Source organism: Choristoneura fumiferana, chromosome 8 (assembly GCF_025370935.1).
Source record: "Choristoneura fumiferana chromosome 8, NRCan_CFum_1, whole genome shotgun sequence".
Taxonomy (NCBI): Eukaryota; Metazoa; Arthropoda; class Insecta; order Lepidoptera; family Tortricidae; genus Choristoneura; species Choristoneura fumiferana.
Window position 1 is genome coordinate 6,343,020 of NC_133479.1, and position 27,961 is coordinate 6,370,980.

Below are 27,961 nucleotides of genomic sequence, written 5' to 3' on the forward strand. Positions count from 1 at the left end.
ACAAACCAAGTCATTAATAACATTTTGTTTAAAATCTGGATTCACCACATATCAGCCACATGCCACATTTGCTTAGCGTTCGTCGCTAAGTGCGGAAGTCAGTTCGTTTTCCTAAAAAAAAATGTTTTTAACGTGTATTTAAATTGAATTGAGTTATTATACTTGGTCAAATTCAAGTCCCGCGAATTTTATATTCAAAATGTGCGAATTTTATGTTCAAAAGAAGCAGTCTAAGTTGCCGCCAGCGCATGCAATGTTAATTGAAAACCTTTGGGGGTCATTTACGAACACACAAGACACCAACGCTGATTCAGCTACCCCATCGTCATCTAAGTCCTCATCGTTACCTCATTGACCCCCATTATCACCTCATGGGCCCCCATCGTCACCTCATGGGCCCTCATCGTCACCTAACGCGACCCCACGCCTGTTAACAGCAAAACTTCGGTCGATGAAGAAATGACGCTTGCGGGAGTAGTAAAGTCGTTCCAGCGTGTGGACAAGGACGCTTCAAGGGTATGCTGCCACAAGAGCGGTGAACAGAAACATTTAACACTGCGGGTAAAGCGTCTCCCGAGAGACGCACAGCCGACCGTCGCGTTACTAAGCAAGAATCCATTTTTTTTTGTTATTACTAGTTGACCTTCGTACCGCCTAATAGACAATGAATGTTGTGTTAACTTTTTATTTATTATATTTTATTAACGTAATAAATAAAATGAATGCAGAAATATTAAGTACAATAATTTATTAGGATAATATTTCATTTATAAGAAAGAAAATAAAAATTCAGACAAGCACAAATATCAAGTATTTAATGGCCTGCCAGCAGCAAAACATCAAACAACTGATTTGACAGTTGTGTTCATTGAGATGGTACTACGTCGCGGACTACCCGCCGTTTATTAGATACGTTAAAAACATTACCCTATATGTTAATGCAGGGTGTCAGCTACTTCTATACCAAATTTCATCAAAATCTGTCCACTCTTTCTTGAGTTATAACTGGTGTAACTATCCCGACTGTAAGTATATCATTATAAAGACCGGAATAAATAACTAATATATCTTTATCCTTTACTTATGTACTTTTTATCCCGAAATGTTAAACCTTCATTTTATATTATAATGTATACACCATGATGACCACTTTTTGATGTGTACCTAGGTCTGCTGGCATCTTTACTTCATTCTTAGATTGTGCCGCTTTCTGTGAACAATAAACTTCGTTTTACACTGCATGGTAGGCCCAGTCCACTTCAGCTTGGCGGTCTTGACACCCACATCTGTGATACGAGTTTTAGAGCGCAGTATCGTGTTTCTGATTCGATCAGTTCTTCGAACACCTAGAATACTGCGCTCCATTGCTCGTTGGCAAACCTTGAGCCTGGACTTTTGAACTTCAGTCAATGACCAAGTCTGTGCGCCGTAGGTTATAATGGGAAGAATACACATGTGGACGAGTTCGCACAAAAAAATATTGCGATAAAACTGCGTCTTCAGCCTACAGCATTGTACATGGCCACATTGCAAACAAAGAAATAGGAATCGATCGACAAAGAAACCCTTTGATGTGCGCGAGTTTACACAATGGAGCGAAGTGTCTGCGGCTTCGCCCGAAGTGCCGAAGTATTCGCGAATATTTGGCTCACACATCGCAAAAAGCGAATGTTTCCGTTATCGCAATGTGTGTGACCCTAGCATAACTGCAACTCTAGTTTCCTTCAATTAGAAAAAATATTTTTTCCCGAGAATACGCTAATAAACGAATTGTCACGAAGTCGGCAACAGCTAGTATTGAAATAAATAACACAGTTCTACGACGGTTCTAATATCAGAAGATTGCAAATACATAACTAGGTATTTCTTATTATATAGGTATCTATACTAATCATAACTCCTCAAATTAGCTAACAAATCTGGAAACACTCTTGACCAAAATATTATCCCTCTCAAGCTTAAGTGCTAGAGATGGGTAGCTCACGAATGATACACACATAAGAGCTATGCAGTTCGCTGAAGGAACTGAATCACTCTCTATATCAGTTCAAATCCAAATGCGGACTAAAACGATTGTTCCAAATTGCACCCGAACTTAGCCGAAATTAATGATCTGGGGTGTCGATTCTATGTCGATTAGGTAGTCAGCAGTGTATTCGGCAACCTCAGCACCGATTAGTCGGCTAGTTCCTATAGGGACTAGAGATGGGCTGACTATGGATTTTATGGACTATAGTCTCTATTTCTAGTCCATACAAATATTGTAAAAGCGAAAGTGTGTGTGTTTGTATGTTTGTGTGTTTATATGTTTGTCCGTCTTTCACATCGAAATGGAGCGATGAATCGACGTGATTTTTGGTAGAGATATTTTATGGGCCAGAGAGTGACATAGGCTACTTTTTATCCCGGAAAAATGCACAGTTCCTGAGAGAACAGCGCGCGATAACCGAATTCAACGCGCGCAAAGCCGCAGGCAAAACTAGTTAATTATTAAGAGTATTTAGGTGACAATTTGTAACATTATTTTCGTAATTAAAATGTTATTATAAACTTTATTATGCCCAATTTACACCGAGAGCGGACCGGACCGTACAACGGTCGGCAGCTTGAAAGTACCTACATACCTATGCCGAACCTCTTAAAATTGGTCGATGTAAGTTAAACTAAGTCTAGTGGCCTATTGGTTAGAGAACCTGACTACGAAGCTTGAGGTCCCGGGTTCGATTCCCGTGTCGGGGCAGATATTTGTATGAAAAATACGTATGTTTGTTCTCGGGTCTTGGGTGTTTAAGTATGTATGTATCTAGTACCCATAACACAAGCTTTGCTAAGCTTACTTTGGAACTAGGTAAATTGGTGTGAATTGTCCCGTGATATTTATTTATTTATTAAGTCATTAATGAGTCCGCTCCATTCGCGGTGATTTACATTGGCGTAACCTATTTATAGGGTGGCAGGGCTGGCAAAATGCCACGGGCCCCCGACCCAAAAGGGCCCCGGCCCAAGAGGCAGCGAGCTCAGATATATTTTTTTAACATTGTAGTATTTTATTTTACTTAAAATTAAACTAAGTACAACGTGACGATTTTTACTGATAGGGCCCAATCAAAAGAATTTGCCACGGGCCCCAGGATGGTATAGTTACGCCACTAGTGATTTATTTGCTTTTCACTTCTGGTGCTCGTAAACTTCGTATTTATGCTGGTTCTAGGCGACATAAAATGACTTTTTATGCTTTAGTGCATAGTAAAATCTTTCCCCAAGACCAAGGCAACAGCCAAAAAAAACCTTTATATTACAATAATAATATACTCAGGTACATAATATAAGGATTGTGAACCGAGAGCTCCCCTCGTACCTGTACAATAAGCTAATTGGTAACATAACGCTCGATCCTTGGAGGTCCGATCATCAAGGCTTCTCCAACTGGTCTACCCGCAGCACCACAGCGCAAAATTGCGTGGTAGTTTTCTTTATGCTGCCACAAAATGCTGGATAATCTGCCTCCACCCATCAGAGCTCTGCAGACAATAGCAAACTTTAAAGCTGAGTGTAAAAGTTACTTAAAAGTATATGTAGCTGAGATCAAATGGAGTCAATTGCTTACCTTTCCATGTATTCCTGTTAGATATGATTATTGTTTCTGTTTTGCTAGCACATAGTAACATATTCGTTGGTGGCTCATGGTTGCACGGAAAAACGATATTTTGTGATAAGCGTTATGGTCGTATTATGATAAATAAAATATGACGGTAGCTGATCGTAATTTTATATAACAAACGAAACTGATCACAGCTATTATTAGTCATAACATAGGTTAATTTAGGTAGTTTGTGTCTCATTGGTAAGCGTTGCTTGGCATTACAATTTTTACCTATAAAAATTGATAATGGTCTATTTTAAATATTAATATTAACAGCTGGGTGGCCGCGCAAGTGTTGCCATAATATAAACGTTAATAATTATTGTGCAATTTTAACTTTTAATTTTAGGTACCTAATGCAATTGTTTATTTGTTGTTGTTTTTATTAAGTATTACATATTTATATATTTTTTCCTCTTTTGTAATTTATTTGAACGTTCGTGCCATCGGTGGCATTTAAGTTTAGTTGTAAGTTAATTAAAGGGTCATACTGAAACAGAAACTTTAAGTAATTTAATAGACCCTCTGGTATACATATTGATCTAAAATTCCGGGATTCCACAAAATACATTATCCATAGGCTGTTCGCTGACCACTAAAAAAAACGGTTCTTATCTTAAATGAGTTAGTGCTGTGCTGACCCTTAAGTCCGATCCTTAAACCAGCAATACAATAATAAATGTAAGCGCAGATTGGCGTTCGATTGGCGTGCGCGAGTTAAGGCGCGAGTAGCACGTAAGCAAAAATTAACGGTAAGCGCTATAATTACGTGCCACTGCAAAAAATTAAAATTAAAATTTAGATCAACTAACTAGAAGAACTTATGAATAATAGACAATTAAATACTACGCAGAAGGGCATCTTAGTATGGAAACAGATGTTTACGAACAGTTTTAAAACATATATATACCTACTTAATGTTCAACAGAGCACCTCAGCCAAACGACATTAACAAATAAATAAAATTACAATAATGAACGTCCCAGATTGCATATTTTAAAACGCCATCTCTTGTCGACGAAGAGCTGTGTGCACACTTTTGTTATGTTGGTAATTTGGTAAAACTTGCTTGCTCTTTCATGCCCAGCTTTAAATGCTGGCTAACTACTACGAAACTCGAAACTCGAAGTTCGTATCGTGCCGTCCCTCTCGCTCTCTTGTTAAATAGTATAAGTGTCAGAGGGACAGCACGACACGAACTTCGAGTATCGAGTTTCGTAGTAGCCCTGCAGGCCCTATACCACGAAGTGCAAAACTCGAACTTAAGCCGTCCCGCTAACGCTTATGTCATTTAATGCGCATGTGAAAGGAACGGTGTGATACGAACTTCGATTTGCGAGTTTCGTAGTAGCCCCTTCAGGTAAAGCAACGTGAGGGCAACGTCAACAAGATGAAAAATACCTTTGAATGTTGTCTATGGCACAAATACTGTATTCCAATTGGCTAAAATTAGTCAATGGAATGAGCTGAGCGCGGCTTTTGTCACATCCTGTTCTGTAGTGTTGGTGGTTGAGTGAGTCTGTGGAGTGAGTGCTGCATGGCCTCGACTCGATGTAGCGTAGATCCCGTTTCAAGATTTGTCTACAAGACTACTATTCATGTGTAATAATAACCACGGTATAATTCGTAATGGTGCTCTCTAATAGGCCATGGATTTGATGAAAACGGTAAGCAAATTGATCATACTAAATGTACTTTTTAATTTGTTTGGCTTTTGTTTCTTGTTTTGGTGATTTTGAAACTGGCCATTACATTAGAAAAAATATCTCTTTCCAGAAATTGTGGGCACGTGGAAGGTAAGTGGTGATAGTTTTCATTAAAAGACTGTGCCCAGTTTCGAGTGTTAAGATAAAGAATCATCAGTGTGTTGATTTGTCAATACATAATTGACACCCGGCCCGGCAACTCGGCCCGAGCGTTGCTACGCCATCTTATAGTCCTCCAAATGTTCCGCATATTTTACAGCTTTGCGTTATTATGAAGCACGATTAGTGGCTGAAAATCACGCTTAATTCGAAAAGGATTGCAATGGAAATGTGTTCAGTAAACATTGGTTTTAGGTATGTCATTTAACTATTGCATCTCATTTCAAGAGTTCAAACCACATGTGCGTAGATTTGTTGTTGTTGTTATTTGGTACAGAATTGCGTAATATACCTCTACTTTGCACGTTGGGACTCTGTGAAGTGTATTTTTCAGTTATCGGTTATATTCAAGTGCTTTAAAATTCGTGTTTTATCAATAGGTATTACGTATAACCTATAAATTTGACAGACAGTAAGTAAAACAGTCCAATGTTCATCTTGGGAAGAAGTGTCACTATATCTGTTAAATTAGCAGGTAACTCAAGGTTAATGTGCTGTGGAATATGTTATTGGTCTTCTAAGCTAAGGCAATTATGTCAAATCACTATCAAATGCATTTCTTGGATACCTACTAGGTTCTTGTTCTTGTCCTAAAAATGTTTCACCTGTCATTTTCATTGCTAACAACATGTACATACCCAGGAACTAGTCGAAAATAATCACAAATAGTATATATTATTGCAGACAAGCCTGGAAATATCTCAGAATTTGTACTATATTGTTAAACATATCTACTTCACATTCAGCACTAAATTTATTAGCATCAATTCTGTCCTAATGTGCTGATTTCACAATAAGTTTTTTGCAATCTGATACTGGCATGACAAAGCACAAAAAACTCAAAAATCTTATAGATGCTTTTTTAAAGATTGTTATGATAAATTCTAAGTATTTACTTTGAAAACCAAACAAATATGTGAACTATAAATAACTTGTTCTTAAAACATATATATCTTATTAGATAGGAAATGGTAAGACTTCCATAAACAAGTTGTTGTATAATCAACGGAATGTTTTTTGTGAGTTGCTAATAAACAAATTCTAATCCTGCTAAAAAAACACCTCCGCGATACAATGATGAAACTGGATAAAAACTGGCTAAGTGCGAGTTGATTTGTGCACCGAGAGTTCCAAACAGTCATGGGCTGGGTGAATATTCAGGCACTTGTACCGCCGTCATTGTCTCAACACCATTTTTTAAGATTTCTTAAGAAATAGGTAGAATAAACATCAACATGCGTCAACATTCATCAATGTGTCGGATGTTGATGTTTGTTGTGCCTATTTCTTAAGAAATCTGATAAAAATGACGGTGGTACAAATGCCCAAATATTCACGGGGCTAAAATAATATATATAGCAAAAAATCTAAAATAGGTACCTGCTTAAGTTCCTAAAGGGATTTTTTTTTTTCGTTTTTGTTAGTTTTTTTTTTATTAAACTAAAGAAAACTAAAATAAGCATCTTTTATTCATAGTTTTTTTATAGCCTTGACCGTTTAGGAACTAGAGCGATCTGAAGTTGCAAGTTCGGACCTAACCTGTTTTTGTTGATAGTAATTTCTGTCACAGGCTCGACGAAGCCCCTGCTTCTATTCTGGGTAGTTATGCCCTTCAGGCAGGTTGACACACTAACCTAACCTAAACCTATTTTACTAGTCCTAGTTTCATAGCATTTGTACGACCTAACTTACAACTTCGGATTGCTCTACTTTCTAAACGGTCAAGTTTATAAAAAAATTCAATCAATAAAAATACAAAAAGATTAAAAAAAAAAAACTTAATTTGATTGCTTAATAATGACATATATTGTCCGGGTGAGGACATCTCTGGTCCGGGTGAGTGGTTAGTTCCAATGGGGTACTGAAAGTAGCTGCTGCTTAAGTAGCGACACTAGCGACATCTATGCCCTCACCATACTAAATAAGAAAGCAAACAAGCTGTGATATGTGGTGCATAGGAGAAATTCGTGTCTGTATTACTGTCCAGTGGTGGTGTAGTGGTATAGCACATGGCACGGAATGCCGAGGACACATGGGTTCGATTCCCAGCGCTGGTCTAATTTTTCTGGTTTTTCTGTGCATCTATATTTCAGTTTGTATTTTCGATATTTAGCAATATAAAAATACAATTTTGGACGAGGTGGTGGTAAATCATGCCCAAAGGAGGGTATAGTGTCTAGTTATTTGGTCCTCTCTGTAACCTAATGGATATAAGGTATTAAATACCTTTAATCGATAACGGCTCCAACAATTTCGATGAAATTTGGTATGTGGGGGGTGGGGGTTTTCAGGGATGACAAATCGATCTAGCTTGGTCTTATCTCTGGGAAAACGCTATTATCGAGTTTTAGCCCGAGCAAAGCTCGGTCGCCCAGGTACTATTTTAAAATGGCGCACGCGATGAAACATATGGAGGGAGATGCTTTTTTTTTCGTAAAAATATGAGTATCAAATGAAAGTTGATAAATATATACATATGTCATTCCAAATATATACAGGATGTTAATCGTTAAACTGAAAACTTAAAGACACCTCAACTACCTTTTTTTATTTTGTAGTGTATTGAACAATAAATGTATGTATTTACAAATACCTTCATTATTTAAAAAAAAAATTGTATGTTTTACTAAGTCAGTAAATTACTTGATTTCTATTTCTACTCTCATAATATGTATTTGTCAGTTGCGTTTTTCATAGCCAGCAGGTATTAAATTATCTAAATAATATGCAACATCTCTATTAGACATCTAATCAGCATATATTGCTGTGTTGCTTTTGTAAACTTTTAGACTGGGCACGGTACATTAAAAAAAAACCTGGTTTCAGATATATTTCAACCTTTCTCTCCATTCTGAACAAATTGCTTTCAGCTTTTCAGTTAGGTATTTTTAATTTTAATAATTGCTTATGCATAAGGCAATCGGATTCTTTACGCGTTTGAACTTGTATACTCACCAACAACCTTATGGTGTAGTAACGAGTATTTCCATTCACACATTTATTAATATGTACGCAATCGCTAGATTGCTGATATTTTGCTTACCTATTTATCTGACACTGAAAAGTGAAACTAATTCATGAGTTATCATCTTATCATGATTGTTATGGCTATAACTGCTTCTGACTTCAGACAGACAGAATTATTATGTAGTTTAAAACTTTTTGATCCCACAAGAATATTATTACGGAATAAAAAGTAGCCTATATGTTAATCCAGGGTATACATTACACCAATTACATGTAATGGCCAAATTTGGTGCAAATCCGTTTAGTAGTTTTTGCGTGAAAGAGTAACAAACATTCAAACATGCATCCATCCATCCATACAAACTTTCGCGTTTATAATATTAGTAAGATAGTAAGATTCACAATAAAATATAAACGAAGAAATGTGAGTCATCTCGTTTTAGAATATTAAAATAAATAATTGTATCTATTTAACAACATTTCGCGGTAGTAAACACATTCAATACTGATTTACAATAGACTGACTTACTTTTACACTAACTTTTCTTGTTTTTCTTTTCTTTAACATAATTGCATACTTAGGTACTTTTAGTGTCCATGACAGGTTTGGTTGTCCTTGACAGGTTGGAATGATATGGTTTATTGCTGCTTTCTGAAACTTGCATGTTAAAATGCAATTATTGATTTAAATTTGAACGGATTCTTTTTTTGTGTATGAATATTATTTATTTATACTGCACTAGCTGCATCCTTCATGGGTCGTTGTGCATGACTGTGGAAACTGGCTGCCAGCATGTTAGGTCATTGTTGTCATAAGATCTCAAGTCCTTCTCAATCTTATCATAACTTGAAAAACTCCTGACATTGTAATTTCAAATTTCAATATCTCAAAAACGGCTGACTTTATTTTAATGAAATATAGCTAGGATGCTAGAGACAGATATTGGCGTCAAACTTAACACCCCTCTTTGCGTCGGGGGTTAAAAATACACATTTAAAACATTGTTCAGATACCTCAATTACAGCTATCTCCTAGGCTAAGAGAAACAGGAAAAGGGTTCTGATTACGATTAGTTATAAATTCAAAACCAACCCGCACTGGGTCCAAGACCTCGCTCATTCAGAAAGAAGGTTTGTGCTTAGTAGGACGTAGCTGTATAGGCAGAGATAATGATGACACTGATAAATTTTAAATGTATCTACCTATAGTAAAGGGACGTAACAAAACTCTGTCTGGGATGCGCGTATCTTGAATTATACGCGGTTAGGTACTATATATTTCATTTTATTATTGAATAACTACGTAAAATAACATAAAACACATGAAATTAACAGTTAAAAAAAAGACAAAGAGAGCTAAACTAAGAAACCTTAACTAAAGATACATGTTACTATGTAAATTATAAAAATAACACCCCGTCTAAAAGGTCTGCCTGTGGCAGGGTTCCCATGATGCTGGCCGCGTTACCCCTTTAGACCGCAAGTGCGCTCCGCTGGGATAAATACGCGCCAGCTCTTGGGTCCCCAGAAGTGTCGACCAACCGGGAAGAAAGGGCCTTTATGAAAGACTTCATGTCGGCTGACCAAGGCCCTAAAGTTTCAACCACAAGCGCCGCAAACTCTTAATCCTTAGGTACTTGATTTTATATGAATTCGAAAAAATACAACCTTGAAAGGAATTTGTTAACTTACAAAATGGTTTGCATACTTTGGGTACATAGGTATACGAAAGTTATAAGTTTAATGAACTTGTTAAAAGCTTAGATGCCTACAGCTATTTCCCGATTTTGGTATTTAAGTTTTTATGCAGTTTTTCCTGTTAACATTAGATATTATTTTTAATTACTTAATTATACCGTAATTAGAACACGTTGGAAAAAGAATAGATAATATTATTGCTATAATTAATTTTTAAAATTAAATTTTGAGCTCGCCCAGTGATTGAGAAATGTTAATGGATTGTGTCATTTCAATGTCATTAGTCGTTCGTTAGCAAAGAAAATGATAGTAAATTAAGTGGTTTTTGCAAATATAATAATCATAATGTGTATTGACGTCAGAAATATTTCCAAATCTGTCATTAAACCAATTGTTGCATACCTACTATTTAAGTCCAAAGAAAGTGAAAAATAATTGCAGTCTGATCTTGACCATCCAGTCAATCGGTGAATTTAACATTTTTCTTATTTATTTACGCCGTCAAGTAATTCTGTCAATTTATTAAATTTCTTATTTATATACGTGAAAAATGTGTTGTATCTTCATGGATCAAGTAAATATTTACCATTAGGTATGTTCTTTTTTTCTTAAAGTACTGTTATACAGGATGTTTAGCAGGTAGATACACTTGCAACACGCTTTGGGCCAATTTCTCATCATGCCTAGTCCTTTTTTAATATAAAGAGTCGGAAAGTCCCAAAATTTCACCATTTATGTTTTCTTATTGTTTTATGTCTTTAATACAAATACATGCATACCATGTCACTTGAAAATATATCGTGTTAATTCGCTGACAACAACAAAAGTTTGATCATGTATTTTCTGATGAAACCTTATATATAGAACTATATTAAAAAATTATGAGTTTTTCTACTTCCATTCCAATAAACTTTTTTATACAGGGCGAAATTTTGAACGTGATTAGTGTTTCTAGCTCAGTTAATACTGGACAAATATAATGCCTTAACTCATTTGATGAAATTAGGTAGTCAAATAAAATATGCGGTTTAAATACGTAAAGTTCGTGATTTAATTCCGATTATGTATGGAAACCGCAAATTTTATCTGGCTAATTTAAACAAAATTAATTGAGTTAATGCATGCATTATATTGTCCCGTATTAATTGAGCAAGAAACACTTATTTTGAATCACTATCAATTAAATTTTATTTTCATTTTAAATCTTATTTTGTTACTATTTTCATTTTTCATTTTAAATCTTATCTTATTTCAACTCAAAATTCACAGCAAGTGAGTGGGTATGTGAATTGGCTCATAATTTTTTTCGTACGTGGTTCGATCAACTTTTTCATGTACCTGGTTGCCATGGTTACGTCCCCTAGACAACTGTTTAAAACCATGAGCTTCTATAATGTTTTTTGTGGTTAAAATTCATCGAGCGTACAGTCACCAGCACCAATATCTGACACAACAAGCGTGCATAAATATCTGATACGACTCTATTTCTAGGGCCGAAAGGATGTGCAGATATTTTTACACGCTCCGCTATGGCAGATATTAATGCTGGTGGCTGTACATTTTTGCCCTAGTAACAAGCCCATTATTTTATGGACTATCTCCTAAGCACATTAGTAGCGTTATTAGAACAGTTTAAAAAAAAAACTCTGTCACAGTTTGTGTCTTAGATAACGGGATGGAATAACAAACAAGAAAAGGGTAATTGACCCACACTATCTAAATGAAAAAGAGATTTCTTAAAAAAAAGATAGATGAGCAAAATGGTGAACTTTTGGAAAATATCGAAGCAAATTGTAAAATACCTAATAATATACTAAAAAAGATTGTGGGCGGCATGAGTGCTTATGTATGGCCCAAAATGTGCTGCAGCCGAACATCCAGTATAATATTACGGTAGGAATAATTTGCCAATATAATAATTAAAGACAAAACAATTGGTCCTTTATCATATAAAATAAAAATAAATGTGTAACATGAGTAGCAAAATAATCGAATTTTAACTTTTTACCTGCTTCTAAAACACGAGGCTGTGAGAGCATATTAAGCTTAGCAATAAAACTAAAAGTCGATTAAGTTGTTTAATGTGCAGGTGTACATATAAATTTTTCCTTGATTATTAACCTGTCCTCTCCCAGAGGCACAAATTTGTGCCCAAATTCCTTTGATCCTGTTATCCTGGGAGATGACAGATTAAAGTAACCTCGAATATCATCAGGCCGCGAAAAAATGACAATGCCGATATCGCACTTCTGTGGTATAACTAAGTAAGACTTGTTTGTCTTACTAAGTAAAGAGGTAGCTTTAAATTTTGCATGGACCCAAGCGTTTTAAAGGGGGATCATATTATTTTACAAAACATCCTATGTACATAAACCTCATTGTAACCTTCATTTGCAATAGGTGCTCGGAAATTTGGCTGGTTCCTTCCCCTGTATTTACTCCACACTTCTGTCCAATTTAGGTATAGCAGTTCCATGACATGGAAACTTTTGTTTTCTACGAGACCAACGTCAAAATAAATTTAGATAATTTACTTTCTCATTCTCGTTTTTAGGGTTCCGTAGCCAAAATGGCAAAAACGGATATACGGATTATAGTTTCGCCATGTCTGTCTGTCCGTCCGCGGCTTTGCTCAGGGACTAAAGTTGTAATTTTGCACGAATATATATGTAAACTATGCCGACAAAATGGTACAATAAAAAATCCACAGTAAAAAAAATAAAAATAAAAAAATTACAGTACGTCATTGACGTAAAGTGGGGGTGTTTTTTTTTTCGCAACTAACCTTGCAGTGTGGGGTATCGTTGGATAGGCCCTGTAAAACCATTAGGGGGTTGCTAAAACGATTTTTCGATTCAGTGATTTGTTTGAAAAATATTCAACTTTAAAGTGCAAGTTTTCATTAAAATCGAGCGTTATTAGAGAGAATTATTAGTAGTTTAAGAGTAAATAGCAGCCTAAGGTATACAATATACCTAAACTTGGAAGAGTCCGTATAAAATACGAAATCCTTGGAAAAATATTACCTAATTTTTTCGTAATGGCTACGGAACCCTATTTTGGGCGTGTCCGACACGCTCTTGGCCGGTTTTTTTATACTAATGTACTGTAAGATGTGGGTACTTTGACCCATTAAAATGTTACTTTGGACCCATATATGAAGACCGCAAACAGAAAGGTCTTATTAAAAGTCATTAAAGCGTGGGCGGTCAGCTAAAACCAAAAATACATACATGCCAATGGCTAAACCCAATGGCCAAAGTTGTCTATCAGTGCCAAAGTAACCCGAGTTTAACTGTACAAAAGAAATACTGTAGGTACAGCTAATAAGAGCATTCTTGTTACTACATTATTGATGTAGAAATGGGGTTGACAAAGTAAGAGGCTGATTTGCCATTAAAATTGTTTTAGGCTGCATTTCCACCAGAGATGTGCGAAGTATGTGTTTCTCTTAGTCATGATGAACCAATAGAAATGCTTCATTTACCTATCGTCGCTCTGTTCAGCTGTTTCCACAAAAGCTGTGCTGTGCGAGGACAGGTAAATGAACCGTTTCTATTGGTTCATGAAAAACACAATCCTCATTCATCTCTCCATACATAAGCTGAGATAGTCACTTGTGTCCATGTTTTTCTAAAAGTGCCCCTGCAACCTCAAAGCTTAAGTCTTCTGGTAGTTAAGGGAATGTGTGTTCATAAGGCCTTCTTTCTTACGTGGAGTACTTGGTGTGGATTTGGTTGTGGTGGTAGACATTTGTTATATTGATGTGACGTGTTTCAGGAATATGAATTCTTAGATCTGTCAGATGTGAAAGAAGCGGAACTGTGCAGTTTGCAGAGCGCTCTCTTCCACCGGAAATCTGAGGTCGTGACGCAATACGGCTGGACTGAGCCTGCCATAGGTAAGCTGACTTATCCTACTATTTAATATTATAATAATTTAATATTAATAATAAATGAGACAGTTTGTGAGTATGTATATTTATGTGTATGTTTGTTACTCCTTAACGATGGAACGGCTAGACGTCTGAACACTAAAGAGCTGGACGTCTGGAATATCATGATTACTTTTTATCCCGATATTTCCACAGAATAAGAATAAAATCTTGAAATTATTATTCGAATTTTCAAAATTATTGAACATTGGTTAATGAATTTAAAGATGGTTTTCCTGATTCTGGGAGAATCACACCGCAGTTTTAGCCACCTTACCCCCTGTTTCACCATCCGCTGATAAAATTTATCTGACGGATAAATGTGATGCCGTCTCTGTTTTGTTCGAATAGACGGGACGACATCACATTTATTCGACAAATAGAATTAATCAATGGGTGGTAAAACAGACCCTTAATGTGTCGATTTAACAAAAAGCGTTATTATAATCTATCTAACACAATGGAATCACAATAGTTTCAACACTTCTTGCTGACACAAAATATTACCTATATGAGAGTACAAAGCGCGTTAATAATGCTATCAGGATGGACCCCGACCGTAGTGGAAACCGGTTACATTCTAATCGGGATTCATTTATTCTACTTTGTGTTGCCATAACAGATTTTTCATCGTGTTCATCGAGCACAGCCGAGCAGTTAACGGTGTCCAGCAGCCTGGATAGTCTGTCGGGCGGCGAGGGCGAGATGGCGCCCCACTCGCCGCAGCGGGGCGCGACCGGCCCGCCGCCGCACGCGCCGCCGCCCTACCCGCAGCCCCCGCCGGCGTACCCCCAACCCCCGCCCCCTCAGTGGCCCGTAGCACCGCCAAACGTGTACGTGAGCCAAGTAACGGCGAACGTCAATGTTCACGGTTACATGGGACAGTATTACCAACCGCCGCAACCGCAGTACGCGCCGCCGCAACAAGTCGACCGTCCTCCGCGGAACCACCGCCGCGACCGTCGCGGCAAGCGCGCCCCGTCTCCCCCTCCCCAACCACCTCCCTATTATGTCCAGTACCCACAGTACTATCCCGCTGCTCAAGCCCAAGGCGCACCTTTGTATCACTTACCAGTCTACCAACCACTTATGTACGGACCTTATGCATACCCTCCTTACTACCAGGAATATCCACTACCCGTCGAAGGAGAAGGTGACAAAGGGCCCGATGAGTATCAGCAGGAAGTTGTAATGGAACAAGAGGCTGTTGACGCGTATTACGCTGGAGCGCACTACGCTGGACCCCCCTATGGCCCGCCGGTTGATGGAGCGGTCGAGTACATGCCCCCTATGTATTTGCCGCCGCCTCCGCACCCGCCGCCTATACCTATACAGTCGCAACCAGTTCACCAAAGTGCCCCGCACCAATTTAACGTTCATGCTAAAAATTTTGTTCTACCATCCCATAATCAGAACAAATCTTACACACCACCAGATAAGACACAGGAACAAAGAACTCCACCCGCTACCGCGTCTGCGCCAGCGGTTTCGGTCGATTCAGTTCCAATTAAGGATCTGAAAATCAACAAGGGGCCAGGCAGCCCTAAACAAATGGAGCAGCGACCTGTAGAAAGTCAAGCCAAACCGGCTGTTAACTCCAATGAAAAAGTTTCACCCCCGCCTAAAATTGACAATGCTAAACCAGCATGGGTGCCAAATGATAACAAAGTAGCAGACGCTACTAACAATTTCCCACAAACAAAGGCTTTCCCCCCTATGGCTCCTACAAACCAGGTGGTCGCTACGAGCAAACTCCCTCCTGCGGTCAGTAAAACTACAAAAGGGCCAGCAGCGCCGTTCTCTGGAGGAAAACAGCCGGCTAAACCTTTAGTGCCGCAAACGGCCGTCCCCGTGCAGCAGTCTGTCTCAACTCCGAAAGCTCCTTTCGGGAACAGGCAGAAGAGAGATAATGTTGCGAACCGCTCTCCAACGAGTGAACATACGGAGAATACAAGCAGCCCGGCGCCTGCGGACCATTCGAAACGCGACCCGCCACTACCACCGAGCAAAGCTCCTATGCCTATATCAATTACGCTTCACTCGCAAGGGCCGCCCTTGATCGTAACGAACAAGTCACCATTCGGGCACTCTAGAAAATCAGCGGTGCCGGAGCCTCCGCCGGTTCCACAGCCGCCACCGCCCGCTCCCACGGCCTCTGATTTCCCTCCGCCGCCTACTCCTAGGAATCGCGGAGACTTGCCACCGCCAGTGGTGCAGCCACAACCACAGCCTGCGCCAGGCAAGTCCTGGGCTAGCCTTTTCTCGAATAAGACTTCAGCGGTCGTGCCTGTAGCCGCAGCGCAGCCCGCTCCCGTGCTAGCAGTAGAAGAACCTGCTAGCCCGACAACGGTTACGCCCCCGACCACGGCAAGCGTCCAGAAACCCGTGGCAAAAGTGCCTCCTTTTGACGCGTCGCCGTCTCAAATAACCTCGTCGGACAAGAGCTCTCCCGTTTCGCGACCGGCAAATGCCACTCCTGCAATCTCGTATTCCGAGAAGACATCGGTCAATGCTGTCAGCACTACGCCGGTGGCCGCTAAGCCGGCCTCTCCAAGCCAAGCCACGCCTGAGGTGCGCGAAGTGCCTATAATAAAGGAAGCCACACCGGCGTTGCCGGTGCAGCCCTCGCCGTTTGCTGACGACCCCAATTCCTATCGGATGGGAGGTAAATATAATTTTCTGTACTATTACTTTTTGACACAACACCAAGTAAAGTAACGTTGCACCGATATTTGCTAGCACTTTAAGATAATGTTAAAACACAAGTGGACATTGATATGGCTCCTCGTAGAACTGAATAATAAAATCAATCTACTTGAAGTGGATTCGTTATCGCTGGATTATAAATGGTACATCCAATAATGAGTCATCTAACTTTTATTATTGACGCCATTTTTAATGTAGGAATAATGCAAGATTTCTTAAGTTTTTCACATTAAATTCACTTTCATTATCCTTTCCAAGCAATAGTGAACAGAAGTACAGAATAGCTACCACGTCATTTTATCTCTAGTAATCTGCGAGTTGGTTACCACGCCGCGGGATATCAAGTAGAAATATTAATATGAATATGCCACAGCCAAAAAATCCTATTAAACTAGTAACATAGTAAAAGCATTTATTAAAAACGTTGACTCTTAATAGAAATTGATGATTGAAGTGGCACCCGAGTCGCCGATCACTGCTTATCAAATGAAAAGGCTACATAAAATAAAATTAAACGTTAATTCTGTAAGTAGGCTGCATAGGGCTCTACATGGCACTTTTTTATACTACTGCCGCTTTCGGGAAAACCATCATTGCCAGAAGCATGCGCTGCAAGAAATTTGGCAGAAGTTTTTTCCGTGCAACTCTGACTTTACCACACTATTTCTATTGCGACTGACACATAGTTACAGCTAACCATCCTTGCTGCATTCCAGAGTTCCTGTCAAAGTATCAGCTCGACAACCGTCCGGTGACGCTGTTGCCGCGCGGGCTCACGAACCGTTCAAACTACTGCTATGTAAACTCGATTCTGCAAGCCCTGATCGCTTGCCCACCTTTCTACAATATGCTGAAAGCTCTGCCGTACCAGACACGCCGCGGGAAGTCTAGCACGCCCGTGATCGACTCTATGTAAGTATTTTAGTATGTACAGTTTACTCGACACGCATAACTTTCTCACGACGATGGCCACTACTAGTTTCTTGAAGAAATTAAACATTTGACGATGTTAACGAAAATCAAAAATAACACGTATATTATTGACGGACCCTAACTATGGATGCTAAAGATCTCGGATTTGAATCACGGTAGAGGCAGCCGCTTGTGTTATAATTACGAATGTTTGTACATGAAGGGGCAACTAGACGGGCCATATTTTCACTGCAATATGTGGCCGGCAACTATTGGTGTCCCTGTCTAACATGTGAGTAAGAGAGGGACACCAATAGTTGCCGGCCACAAATTGCAGTGAAAATATGGCCCATCTAGGAGCGCCTTAAGTCATGGATTTTCTACGTATTTTTTTGTCTATGAGGATGCTTAGTTTGGACTAGGCTAATTTTCAATAGTGGAAGTACGGGTTTGAACCCGCGACCCCTTGAGAGTTGATAGGTCAACAACTAAGGCTGTTGTGACTTCTTATTATTATTATATTCATTACTTTTTCCAGGGTGGAATTATGTTACGAATTCAGTCCCCTAGCCTCCGCCTCCCGCGTGGGTCGCGGAGCGCGTGGAGAGGGCGGCACCGGCCCGGCCGTGCCCGCAGGCCCGCCACTAGAGGGCGGCGCGGGACTCCGTGTCTTAAGAGCCCTACGACCCTTCCCCGGATCTCAGGAGGGAAGGCAGGAAGATGCTGAGGAGTTCCTCGGATGCCTTCTAAATTCTCTCAATGATGAAATGCTCGAGGTGAGAACTGTTCATTTATTGAATAAGACGTTATTTTGGGAACAATTACTTTGCTCACTCGCGACCTTGTTAGTTATCTCTATGAAACAAATTCGTGTTGATGCAGCTCCACCTCCACTCCGTAAAAACACAAAGCTATGCGGATGAACTCTGGTTAGTTTCGAAACGCGTGAGTGTTACGTGGTGGTGGTGATAGTTGGTTTTATGTGATTTGTGTGTTCTTACAGTGATGAATTGGAGCAGCTGCTAGAACCCATTTCTTGCATAGACATAGTTATCGTATCGTCGCGTTTGAGCCAAGTAATTGTTTAAGTTCACTGCGAACTGTTGTTAATTCTGTTTTTGATGATTCGTGCCAGCTATTGTGAATCAACCTGTAATGTTGACTTGTTTTTCCTTTAGCTGTGAATGTTGAAAGTTTAGAAAATCAATCGAAAACCAATTTATCGGCAATTGACTTGGTAATTGCCATGATTTAATCTTGCGAAATGTCACTTGCAGCTTATGAAGCTGGTTGAGCCAGAAGAGCCGAAAGACACCCAAGTTAATGGAATCATCACGCAGGAGCAAAGTCCAGAGGAAGAAGAGGATGATGACGATGAGTGGAAGGTGAGCTGAGCTTTACATCAAACCTATAAAAGATCTGATGGGTTCAATTACTATTTTCATACAAGTATTACTTCTTAAAGTGACAAAATTCGACACGAAGTGTAGTTTTAGGGAAAAGGAGGTGAAAATGTGAAATGCTTTGGATTATTGACCTTTTTTTATACTTTTTTTTTTCAAAGTTGCTCCCGTGCGTTACCGGGACGGGACGGGTTGTTAGTATAAAAATACTACTAAAATCTTTCATTGCAACACTTACTTCCTTGGTCATTACATTACATTATGACGGAAATTAATGTACCTATTGTTGAATATTCCCAGACAGTATCATAACTTATGTATTGTTTTACATCTTATAATATTATGTAAAAATTATATAACTCTAACAATTGATTTCTGTTTCTCAAACAGATAACTGTGTGATAATTAATCCATTAGATTTCTTAAGTGAATTTATATGATATGTATAAAGTAATTGTGAAAATATTATAACTTATTATAATGAAGTGAAGAAATTTAAGCATTGTGCTGGAAGTCATAATATATTGCTAGCTTTTGCTCGCAGTTGTTTAGAATCCAAATATAGACTGGGTGTTTAATAGACTCGTTCGCAATTTTTTATTTATCACCCCAAAGACACAATGTACTACATAATATAATATAGTGAAAATGGTTATCCATCGGGAAAAGTCGGATCGAGCAATCGAAATACGACGGCACGGCACCCGAAGTGTCAATCAATTATTGTATGTGACATTTTCGTATCCATCAACAAGGAACTTTATTTATAGTGTCAAATTTCAAAATGAAAAATGTACGGCTTTATAATGAAAATGAATACTAAGGGGCTGTGTGCACGGTAGTTTCATGTTCAAAACTGCGTTAAGTTGTGCAACTTTTTGGCCTTCATCCTTATTCATGTCATGGCACGCACGGTGATCATAACAACGTCTCTCGTTCAGGTGATGGGCCCGCGCAACAAGGGCGCAGTGGAGCGCCGGTGGGCGGCGCGGCGCACGCCGGTCGCGGACATATTCCGCGGACGCACCCGCGTGCGCCTCACGCGCGCCGCACACCACGACGTCACCGACGCCGTGCAGCCGTTCTTCACGCTGCAGCTCGATATCGAGGTGACTCCATTCGTCCATACAGTATCCAATGACATATGGCCTCGCTAGCGTTCAAACCCGAACTCGCACTTCGGTTCGGTGTTTTGGAAGTGCGATATTATGTTTATAATTCACCATGAGCTTTTCGGTGAAGGATAACATCGTGAGGCAACCTGTATACACCCGGGTTTCCGATGCACACTGGGCCCACGTAACTATAGTTCAAGCCCTCTCATTCTGAGCAGAGACCTGTGTGCAGTAGAGTGAGCATTTTCGCAACTCAAGAGAGAGTTGAGTTAGGTATGTCTTCGGACTATTTTTCAAAAAGTTGTCCATTTTCAGTTGTCCACTTATAAAAGTCTATATTTCCTGACGCTATTTCAACATAATAAATAAGTAATATTGTGTTTAAATATATACAAAACCTTGTGGTAAAGGTTTTAAAAAGTCAGATAATCTTTGTTGTTGGATCCAATAGAAAGTTTCGATGTAGTTACAAAATTACGATTTTTTCCTCAAGATAACGTGACGTTTTCCTGACGTCAAGAAATTTTGTATGTTTTATGCAAGTTTATGCTTTATGATCTCGTCCTTGGTGTTAATAAAATCAAATCGGTCCACCCGTTTAGTAGCTACGGTGCCACAGACAGACACACAGACACACATAGCGGTCAAACTTATAACACCCCTCTTTTTGCGTCGGGGGTTAAAAATGATTTCTTGTCAATTTCGTGATGGGACAACTTTTTGAGAAATACTCCTAACAGTGTACAAGCTTTGCCATACCCGTACTTGTCATCACTAACGTCAGAATCGGGTTGTTAAGACGTCATGCGGCTAATAGATTTAGATTATTATCTACTTTTTATATTACATGAGGGCTCACCCATGTCAAACGAACTATTTTTATCTAAATGTCGACTCAGTTCTAACAATAACTATACAGGTCTACAATGATGGTACTATTTTTCGTCTCTGAACTTGATTTCAAAGAAAATCAATGTCTATGTCTTGATGACAACACTTGCTGAGTAAAAATTCACCATACTCAAACACCATATTTTCCAATTCAATTGTTTCATAATCGTATTCTGTTACAGCGTGCTACGAGTGTCAAAGACGCTTTAGAGCTCCTCGCCAACAAGGACACATTAGAAGGCGTGTCTGACGCGTGGCAGCAGCTGTCTCTGGAACAACTACCGGTTGTACTGCTGTTGCACCTCAAATGCTTCCAGCTGGATTCAGAGGGACATACTGCCAAAATCGTTAAAAACATTGACTTCCCCGTTGACCTTAAGATTGATCAGAGTAAGTTAATTATCAGACTAAGGACTTGCGCAGGCCAGAGGCCTTACTGTCCAACACTGTGATCATAATCATTACCACTACTTTCAGACACATGGTATAAGATGAGGGCAGAAATAAATGTTAAATGCTATCGCAAACTTCAGCGTGTTAGACAATACGGCTTCAGGGTAAATTCTTTAACTGCTAACCAGTTTTAAGTACTGTCAAAATGTATGCCACTGTCATCCATAACTTGGGGTTAACTATTTTATTTTTTAACCCTGAACCATGCAAGCTGCTTTTATAAAAGTAATAGAAAACCGTGCAACAGTTGAAGTTTATAGTCCATCAGTTATGAAGGTCACAATTCAAAGATTACAGTTGAAAACTGAATGAAGGCTTCATTAAGAAGCCGGCTTTAAAACTACCTGTGTTGAACCAATGCTGACTTTTACAATGATGTTATAATATTTTTCGTCTCTGAAAGTGATAAAATCACTATTTGTTGACAAAAACGACTGAGTTGTAACAACATTAATTATCTCCATCCCTCGTACACAAGGAAAGCCTGATCTCTAATTTTATTTAAATTTTCAGAAATAATGTCATCGAAGATTAAGTATTCGGGTAAACAGCGGCTGTACAAGTTGTTTGCTGTTGTGTATCACGAAGGAGTGGAGGCGGTGAAGGGGCATTATGTAACTGATACGTACCACGGGCAAGCGGGTTGGATAAGGTAAGGAAGTTTTCACAATCTTAAGTGAACCCTGAAAATGAAAAGTTCCCCAAGTCCTTCGCATTCATTTGCTGCGGGTGTCAAAGTAAGACTTCGACAGGTGTCGCAAATGCACATGTGCGTTCAATTGCCTGCCGAATTTTGGCGGCACTAAGCGAGTCACGAAAACTCATTTACGCTAAATCTTGCCGGCACTGAAATTAAAACCTAGAAGTAATATTAAGACTAGAAATGCATAGTTTGTGCTAAAAAGCTAGCAAATAAACAATTAAACTCAATAAAAAGCTTGTAGAAACGAATTTAACCCCATTAACAGGAAGATTAGGCTATGGTGGAGATAAGAATAGTGTAATAAGATAGTTAAACTTTTTTATTAGTCAGGTTACATCGTCTGAACTGCTTTACAATGATGTCTCATTATTTTTCGTCTCTGAAAGTGACAGCAATCACTCAAATGTGGACAAAAACCAACTGAGTAAACATCCCAACTTATCTACGTAGTAAAGAGTAGCCTCGTGTGTTAATATCGTTTCTTTTTACAGGTACGATGATTCTACGGTGACGCAAGTGACCGACGCCCAAGTATTAAAACCCAAGCCGCCGCGGATGCCTTACTTGTTGATGTATCGTAGACACGACACCCTGCCGCCGCACCGCGCCCCCGGGAAGCCCGAGTGAGCCCGCGCTAATGAGTGTAAATAAAAGTCAAGTGACATGTCTACCGGCTGTGATTAACTGCGGAACGAACTGAAAGAACAGTGACGTAGCTTATAAGTGTTGTGTAAATACTATAAAAGACTCAAAATGTGCCTGTTGAACACTTACAGTGCAACGAAGTCTCTTGTACGTAATGTAAGTAAAATTCTGTTTATAAAAAAAAAACGACTTGTGAGCCGGTAGAAATTACCAGAAGTCAGCACTTGTAAATGATTTGTTTACGTAATTGGTCTTATAAGTTTGGCGAGATAGTGCTGACAGACTGGACCCCTTGTTCTATATGTGTATCATATTTTGTAAATTAGGCTCAATTTGTTTGAGGTGTAGGTTTAATTTATATGTAAATTTGAATACTTTTTAGAATAAAGTACAAAATGGTATTTGATTGCTACTTGATTTAATAGCTGATTCTCTTCGACGTAGCTATGACTTTAAATTGAACTACGAATTATTAATTAAATGCATTGGACCTAATTAATTGTTTTGGTTACAAAATGAATCTGCAAAACAAGATGTAAATATTGTTTGAGAATGTAATATAGTAACTATTTCAAGGAGTCCGAGTTCTCTACTGGACAATATTAAATTGTGGTGTTATAATTTAAAAAATGTAAAAAAAATCTTGTAAAAAAATAATTCATGATACATATTTCTATATTGTTCATCTTAATAATAACAATGGTTGAATGACTTTGGTATGCTCTTCCATTGAGGAATTTAGGCGTACTGGCTTGAATTACATAGTACCTACAGAGCTAACAATGATTCAGGATGCATTTCAGAGTATACAATGATGTATACCTGTTAGGAAGACATGAAAAATAGTAGAATTATGTAGCGTGAATTGCTGATTTTCGTCCTAGTAGAGATTGATATTAGGGGTTGTTGATTGGTTTGTCAGAGGCGAGTTGTGGAGCGAGGATTGTGCCCTTGTAATGTGATATGGGATGCCTGAGATTGACTAAAGAATGTTTAACTGTAGTCACTTTATTGTATAAAATTGTTATAACGATGTAAGTGTTACATATAAATAAACAGATATATATTATCTCGCCGTTGGTATGTTGTATGGAAGGATGTCTGTTTTTAATATTATTCGAATTCAAATTGAGGTTTATACTTCCTTTTTTACACACTCAAATATTCGCGAATCATTACATGATCATACATAATTTATCTTATTGACGAAGATCATCTTGGTCAAATGCTATGGTTTGGTTTTAATACAAAAAAATCCAAACTGTCAAATACTTGTTTGCACAGGGCATAAAGTTTTTGCAGTTCTAGAATAATTTGATTTTCTAATGAGAAGGGGGAGTATTTGAAAATTGTTTTCTTAGATATGAAAACTAAGCTATAGCATCTGATCTGTTTTATGAATAGCATTTTGCTGGTATTCAACTTTTTGATCTCACATTTGTTGTTGTTTGGAGAAAAATTGTGTAGATGTGAACGAAAATTTCTCTTCTCTAGTGATATAGGCAATAAATACATCAATGCCTTATTATTTGAAAGCCAATATTTTATTAGTATGAAAATGACCAAAAAATATAATAAAAAAGTGTTTGAAATTGCTACTAAAGTAGAGCTTTTCTAAATTGTTCTTATAATGAAAAATGCAAACACCCCTTAGAGATAACAAATATAATACTATAAGTATCTATAATTAAATTACTTTGGTTCAGTGTCCAGAAGTTTAAAAAAATAGTCTTATAAATTAGTCAATTTAATATTATATTAATGAATCGAAATAGGTTTAGATTTGTATGGTTTCTGAAAGAGAGGTTATATATGGCTAACTGGCTAAGCTTTTTATAGTAATACTTGTTTTTTTTTTTTTGTTTAATTTGGATCATGGGTAGGTCATAATATTTAGTGATACTGGCAATAATTGTAACTTGTAATAATCTCAACAATGTTAAATGGCACCTACACTTAACACCAATGCTGACACAACAGCTTTTGACGTCGGCCTGTGCCAGTGGACTGCACTTGATTAATCCTATGATGTAGATTGTTCACTAAACAATATAATCAACATTAACCAGTTCAGTCCACTAATACTAGCCTTTGTCTACACAACGTAATGGCTTGCACAATAATATCCTGACTTGTAGTTGCAAATTGTAGCAGAACATGAATTTTTCGGTATCTCTTTATCTTTCTCTGCCTCATAAAGTGATGATAGTTGTTGTGAATGCCGGCGCTTCGAAGATATCAAAAAATGCGTGGTACACTTATTGTTGGTTTACGATTACACCATATTCATTCAAAGACTGGTATTCTTATGTTTACTTACATTATATTGGATTGCAATTATTGTAAAACCTGGTGCTACTCTACTTTCGCCAATTGTGTAGGAATTTAATTGGAGCGCGCAGCCGGCCGGTCGCGAAGGCAGCTGTTTACTAACACCTTTCCCGCACAAATCACTTTTTTTATATTTAATTTTAGACATTGGTCGCTATTCTCGCCTCCATGCGGGTGTTTCGAGTTTGCATGAGTTTCTATGCGTAAGACTGAGCGCAGGGTCCCGAATGTCTGCTTTTATTTATGTACAAGCTCACGTTTTAGTTGTAAGATTTTATTATAACAATTGCTGCCTTTTAGTTAAGCGTCTGTGTTTCATATTTATTGATATTTTTTTCGTTTAGGATCATTAACGAAACGCGTAGATATAATTATCTGTTTACAGCTTGCTCTGGCATTTATAACGGGGTACTAAATCCTTCTGCAGTTTGGCTGTGACATAGCACCTAGGACTTATGTTATAAATACCAGTTGGCACATGATATTTGATAATTATGACGATTATCGATGTAAATGGTATTATTGTATTCCTTTTACATATTTGTGTCGCAAACTCGTGAATCACACGGAACATTTGTTCTCATATCACTCCATTTCTGCAAGTATAATGGTAGAATGGTAATGTTGAAATGTACGGGATGGATTCTAGACTAAACCCCATTACCAATAAGACTTACAGTTGATAAAGTTCCTACAGACACTAATTTTACACTTATTTGGACTAATGAGAGAGATTGTGCAATCTCCCTTATGTTTAGTGGACGAGCCCAAAAGCACCACTTTTTCACTTGTTTACCAGTAAAAGTAATGTGAACTTGGTATTTACCTCAATTTATGTTACACTGCCAAAATATAATTACAGTTTTCTATTTGTTTATGAATTTGCGGACATACTGCGAGCATATATATTTATTTAGACAGTAAAATGTAAAGTTGTATTATTTACGGAGTGTGTTTGAAGTCAGAGTTGATTGGTGTTTATTTTTAACATGGTTGTTCCTAGTTGAGTCCCATCCATCCCGTAATAGTATGAAGTTTAATCCTATAAATGTTCCTGATCATATTTTTATCTGATCAAAATAGTTGTGAACTTGACGAACTTATTTAATTGAATGAATATGTTTACTTTTAACGCATTTTGCATCCTTACAAGAGTACGACATTAAAAAAAAATATTAAAAACTAATAAAAAAAGGAATTGGTCGTACTCTAATTAATTAGGTGTGCAGATACACGTGCTTAAAAATAGCACATTCAAAAATATGCTTAACAAGTATGCTCAATTGTAACATACGAGTATATGTTACTAGCATGTACTTAGTCAATATACCACCGACGGGACTTATCACGCTAACACACGAGTAATATTTACCTCGAGTCCTCGACCTTTCGGCAACATCTCGAGTCTACTCGTGACCACGGCCACTGCAATGTTGAAGAAACGTCGAGGTAAATATTAATCGTGTGTGGTGTTAGCGTGATAAGTCCCGTTGGTGGTATTTTGACTATGAGTGAAAATCACGAAAGTTTTAAAACGTTATAGCATGTACTGGATATACATCTACTAATGATGGAGTATAATGTATCTGCACCTTTAGCTAATTAACTAGCGTTACACAGATATAGCATCTGTTCAGGAATTGCCTTTTTTTTTACTGACACTACGCCCAGTATTCAACCTGCATGCGGTCGTTTTAGTGTTGCTTTTAACGTTTATCGTAAAACTCGAAAAATGGCGTTTAGATTATTTACATGGAAATATATCGGTTTCTCAAGCATACTAGCTTTTGTTGTGGTCAGGAAACTCCATCCGTTTCACTCATGCCAAAAGTTAGGTTGTTGTTCGAGATGTTTCTATTAATTCCACAAACAATTTATTTATGTTGACAATATCTAGTCTTCAGAAGAATCGCAACTGACTTTGGTGCAATTACTACTATGCAAATAATCGTTAGCGCAACAGTTCGATGCGTAAAATCATATTACTTCATATACACACACTTAATGTAATATTAAGTCTTAAATTGGAAATCAAAGTGTCAAAAAAGTGCAATAGTGGAATAAACCAGTAAAGTAATCGACAAACAAGGAACACGCTGGCGGTCTGTCTACTTAGGTATTAACAATGTATGTAGAATGTCTAATAATTATCCTTATTTTTATATGAGAGGTTTATCGTTTAAGTTATGTTTAATTTTTAGTGATAAGATCCAAGGCTGTATTAATAAAAGGGAGTGTTTTTACACGAATGAGCTGTAGCTGTTTAATGTATTTTGTTTTCCCCATTGCGTTGTTTGGAATTATTGTGTAAAATATGCTCCGATTGGCCATAATAGATAAAGGTCAGAAAGAAAATAGAAACCAACTGAATGCCAGCCATTGTCTATTGTGGTCAGCTTTCTAAGTTGTTACGTGGATGCGTGTGTATGACTAATTACTAATTATAAAATAATCCTTATTTTGGTAACAAATTGGTGTTATGAAAATTTTGTGAATAAAATATGGTGTCATTCTAGCAGTTATTTTTTTATTTATACCTACCTACTAACATTAAATCTGTGAACTGAAGCGATTTGGATGAACTTTGTATGATGATATTTTGAGATCCTTGGAAGGACATTTGCCTAATCATTCGACGCATCTTTCTATCTGCAACTCACCATAATAAGTACATGGGACTGATTAGTACAGTCAG

At 38.0% G+C, this 27,961-nt stretch overlaps 1 protein-coding gene and 1 long non-coding RNA gene across 2 annotated transcripts; one reads left to right on the forward strand and one right to left on the reverse strand.

Annotated features, from left to right (window-relative positions):
- Positions 1–798: 798 nt before the first annotated feature.
- On the reverse strand, positions 799–3,917 carry LOC141430230 (uncharacterized). The gene is made up of 3 exons (XR_012451630.1): positions 3,608–3,917; positions 3,359–3,521; positions 799–1,210 (listed from the first exon to the last, which is right to left on the reverse strand). It is a non-coding gene; the product is annotated as an uncharacterized lncRNA (long non-coding RNA).
- Positions 3,918–5,140: 1,223 nt separating this feature from the next.
- Positions 5,141–27,781, forward strand: LOC141430232 (uncharacterized). Its single transcript, XM_074090828.1, has 10 exons — positions 5,141–5,310; positions 13,954–14,074; positions 14,730–16,772; positions 17,530–17,725; positions 18,264–18,501; positions 19,003–19,110; positions 20,070–20,237; positions 21,317–21,524; positions 22,101–22,239; positions 22,782–27,781. The coding sequence occupies exons 1-10, from the start codon at positions 5,293–5,295 to the stop codon at positions 22,915–22,917; spliced, it is 3,375 nt and encodes a 1,124-aa protein (XP_073946929.1). The 5' UTR covers positions 5,141–5,292; the 3' UTR covers positions 22,918–27,781.
- The last annotated feature ends 180 nt before the right edge of the window (positions 27,782–27,961 follow it).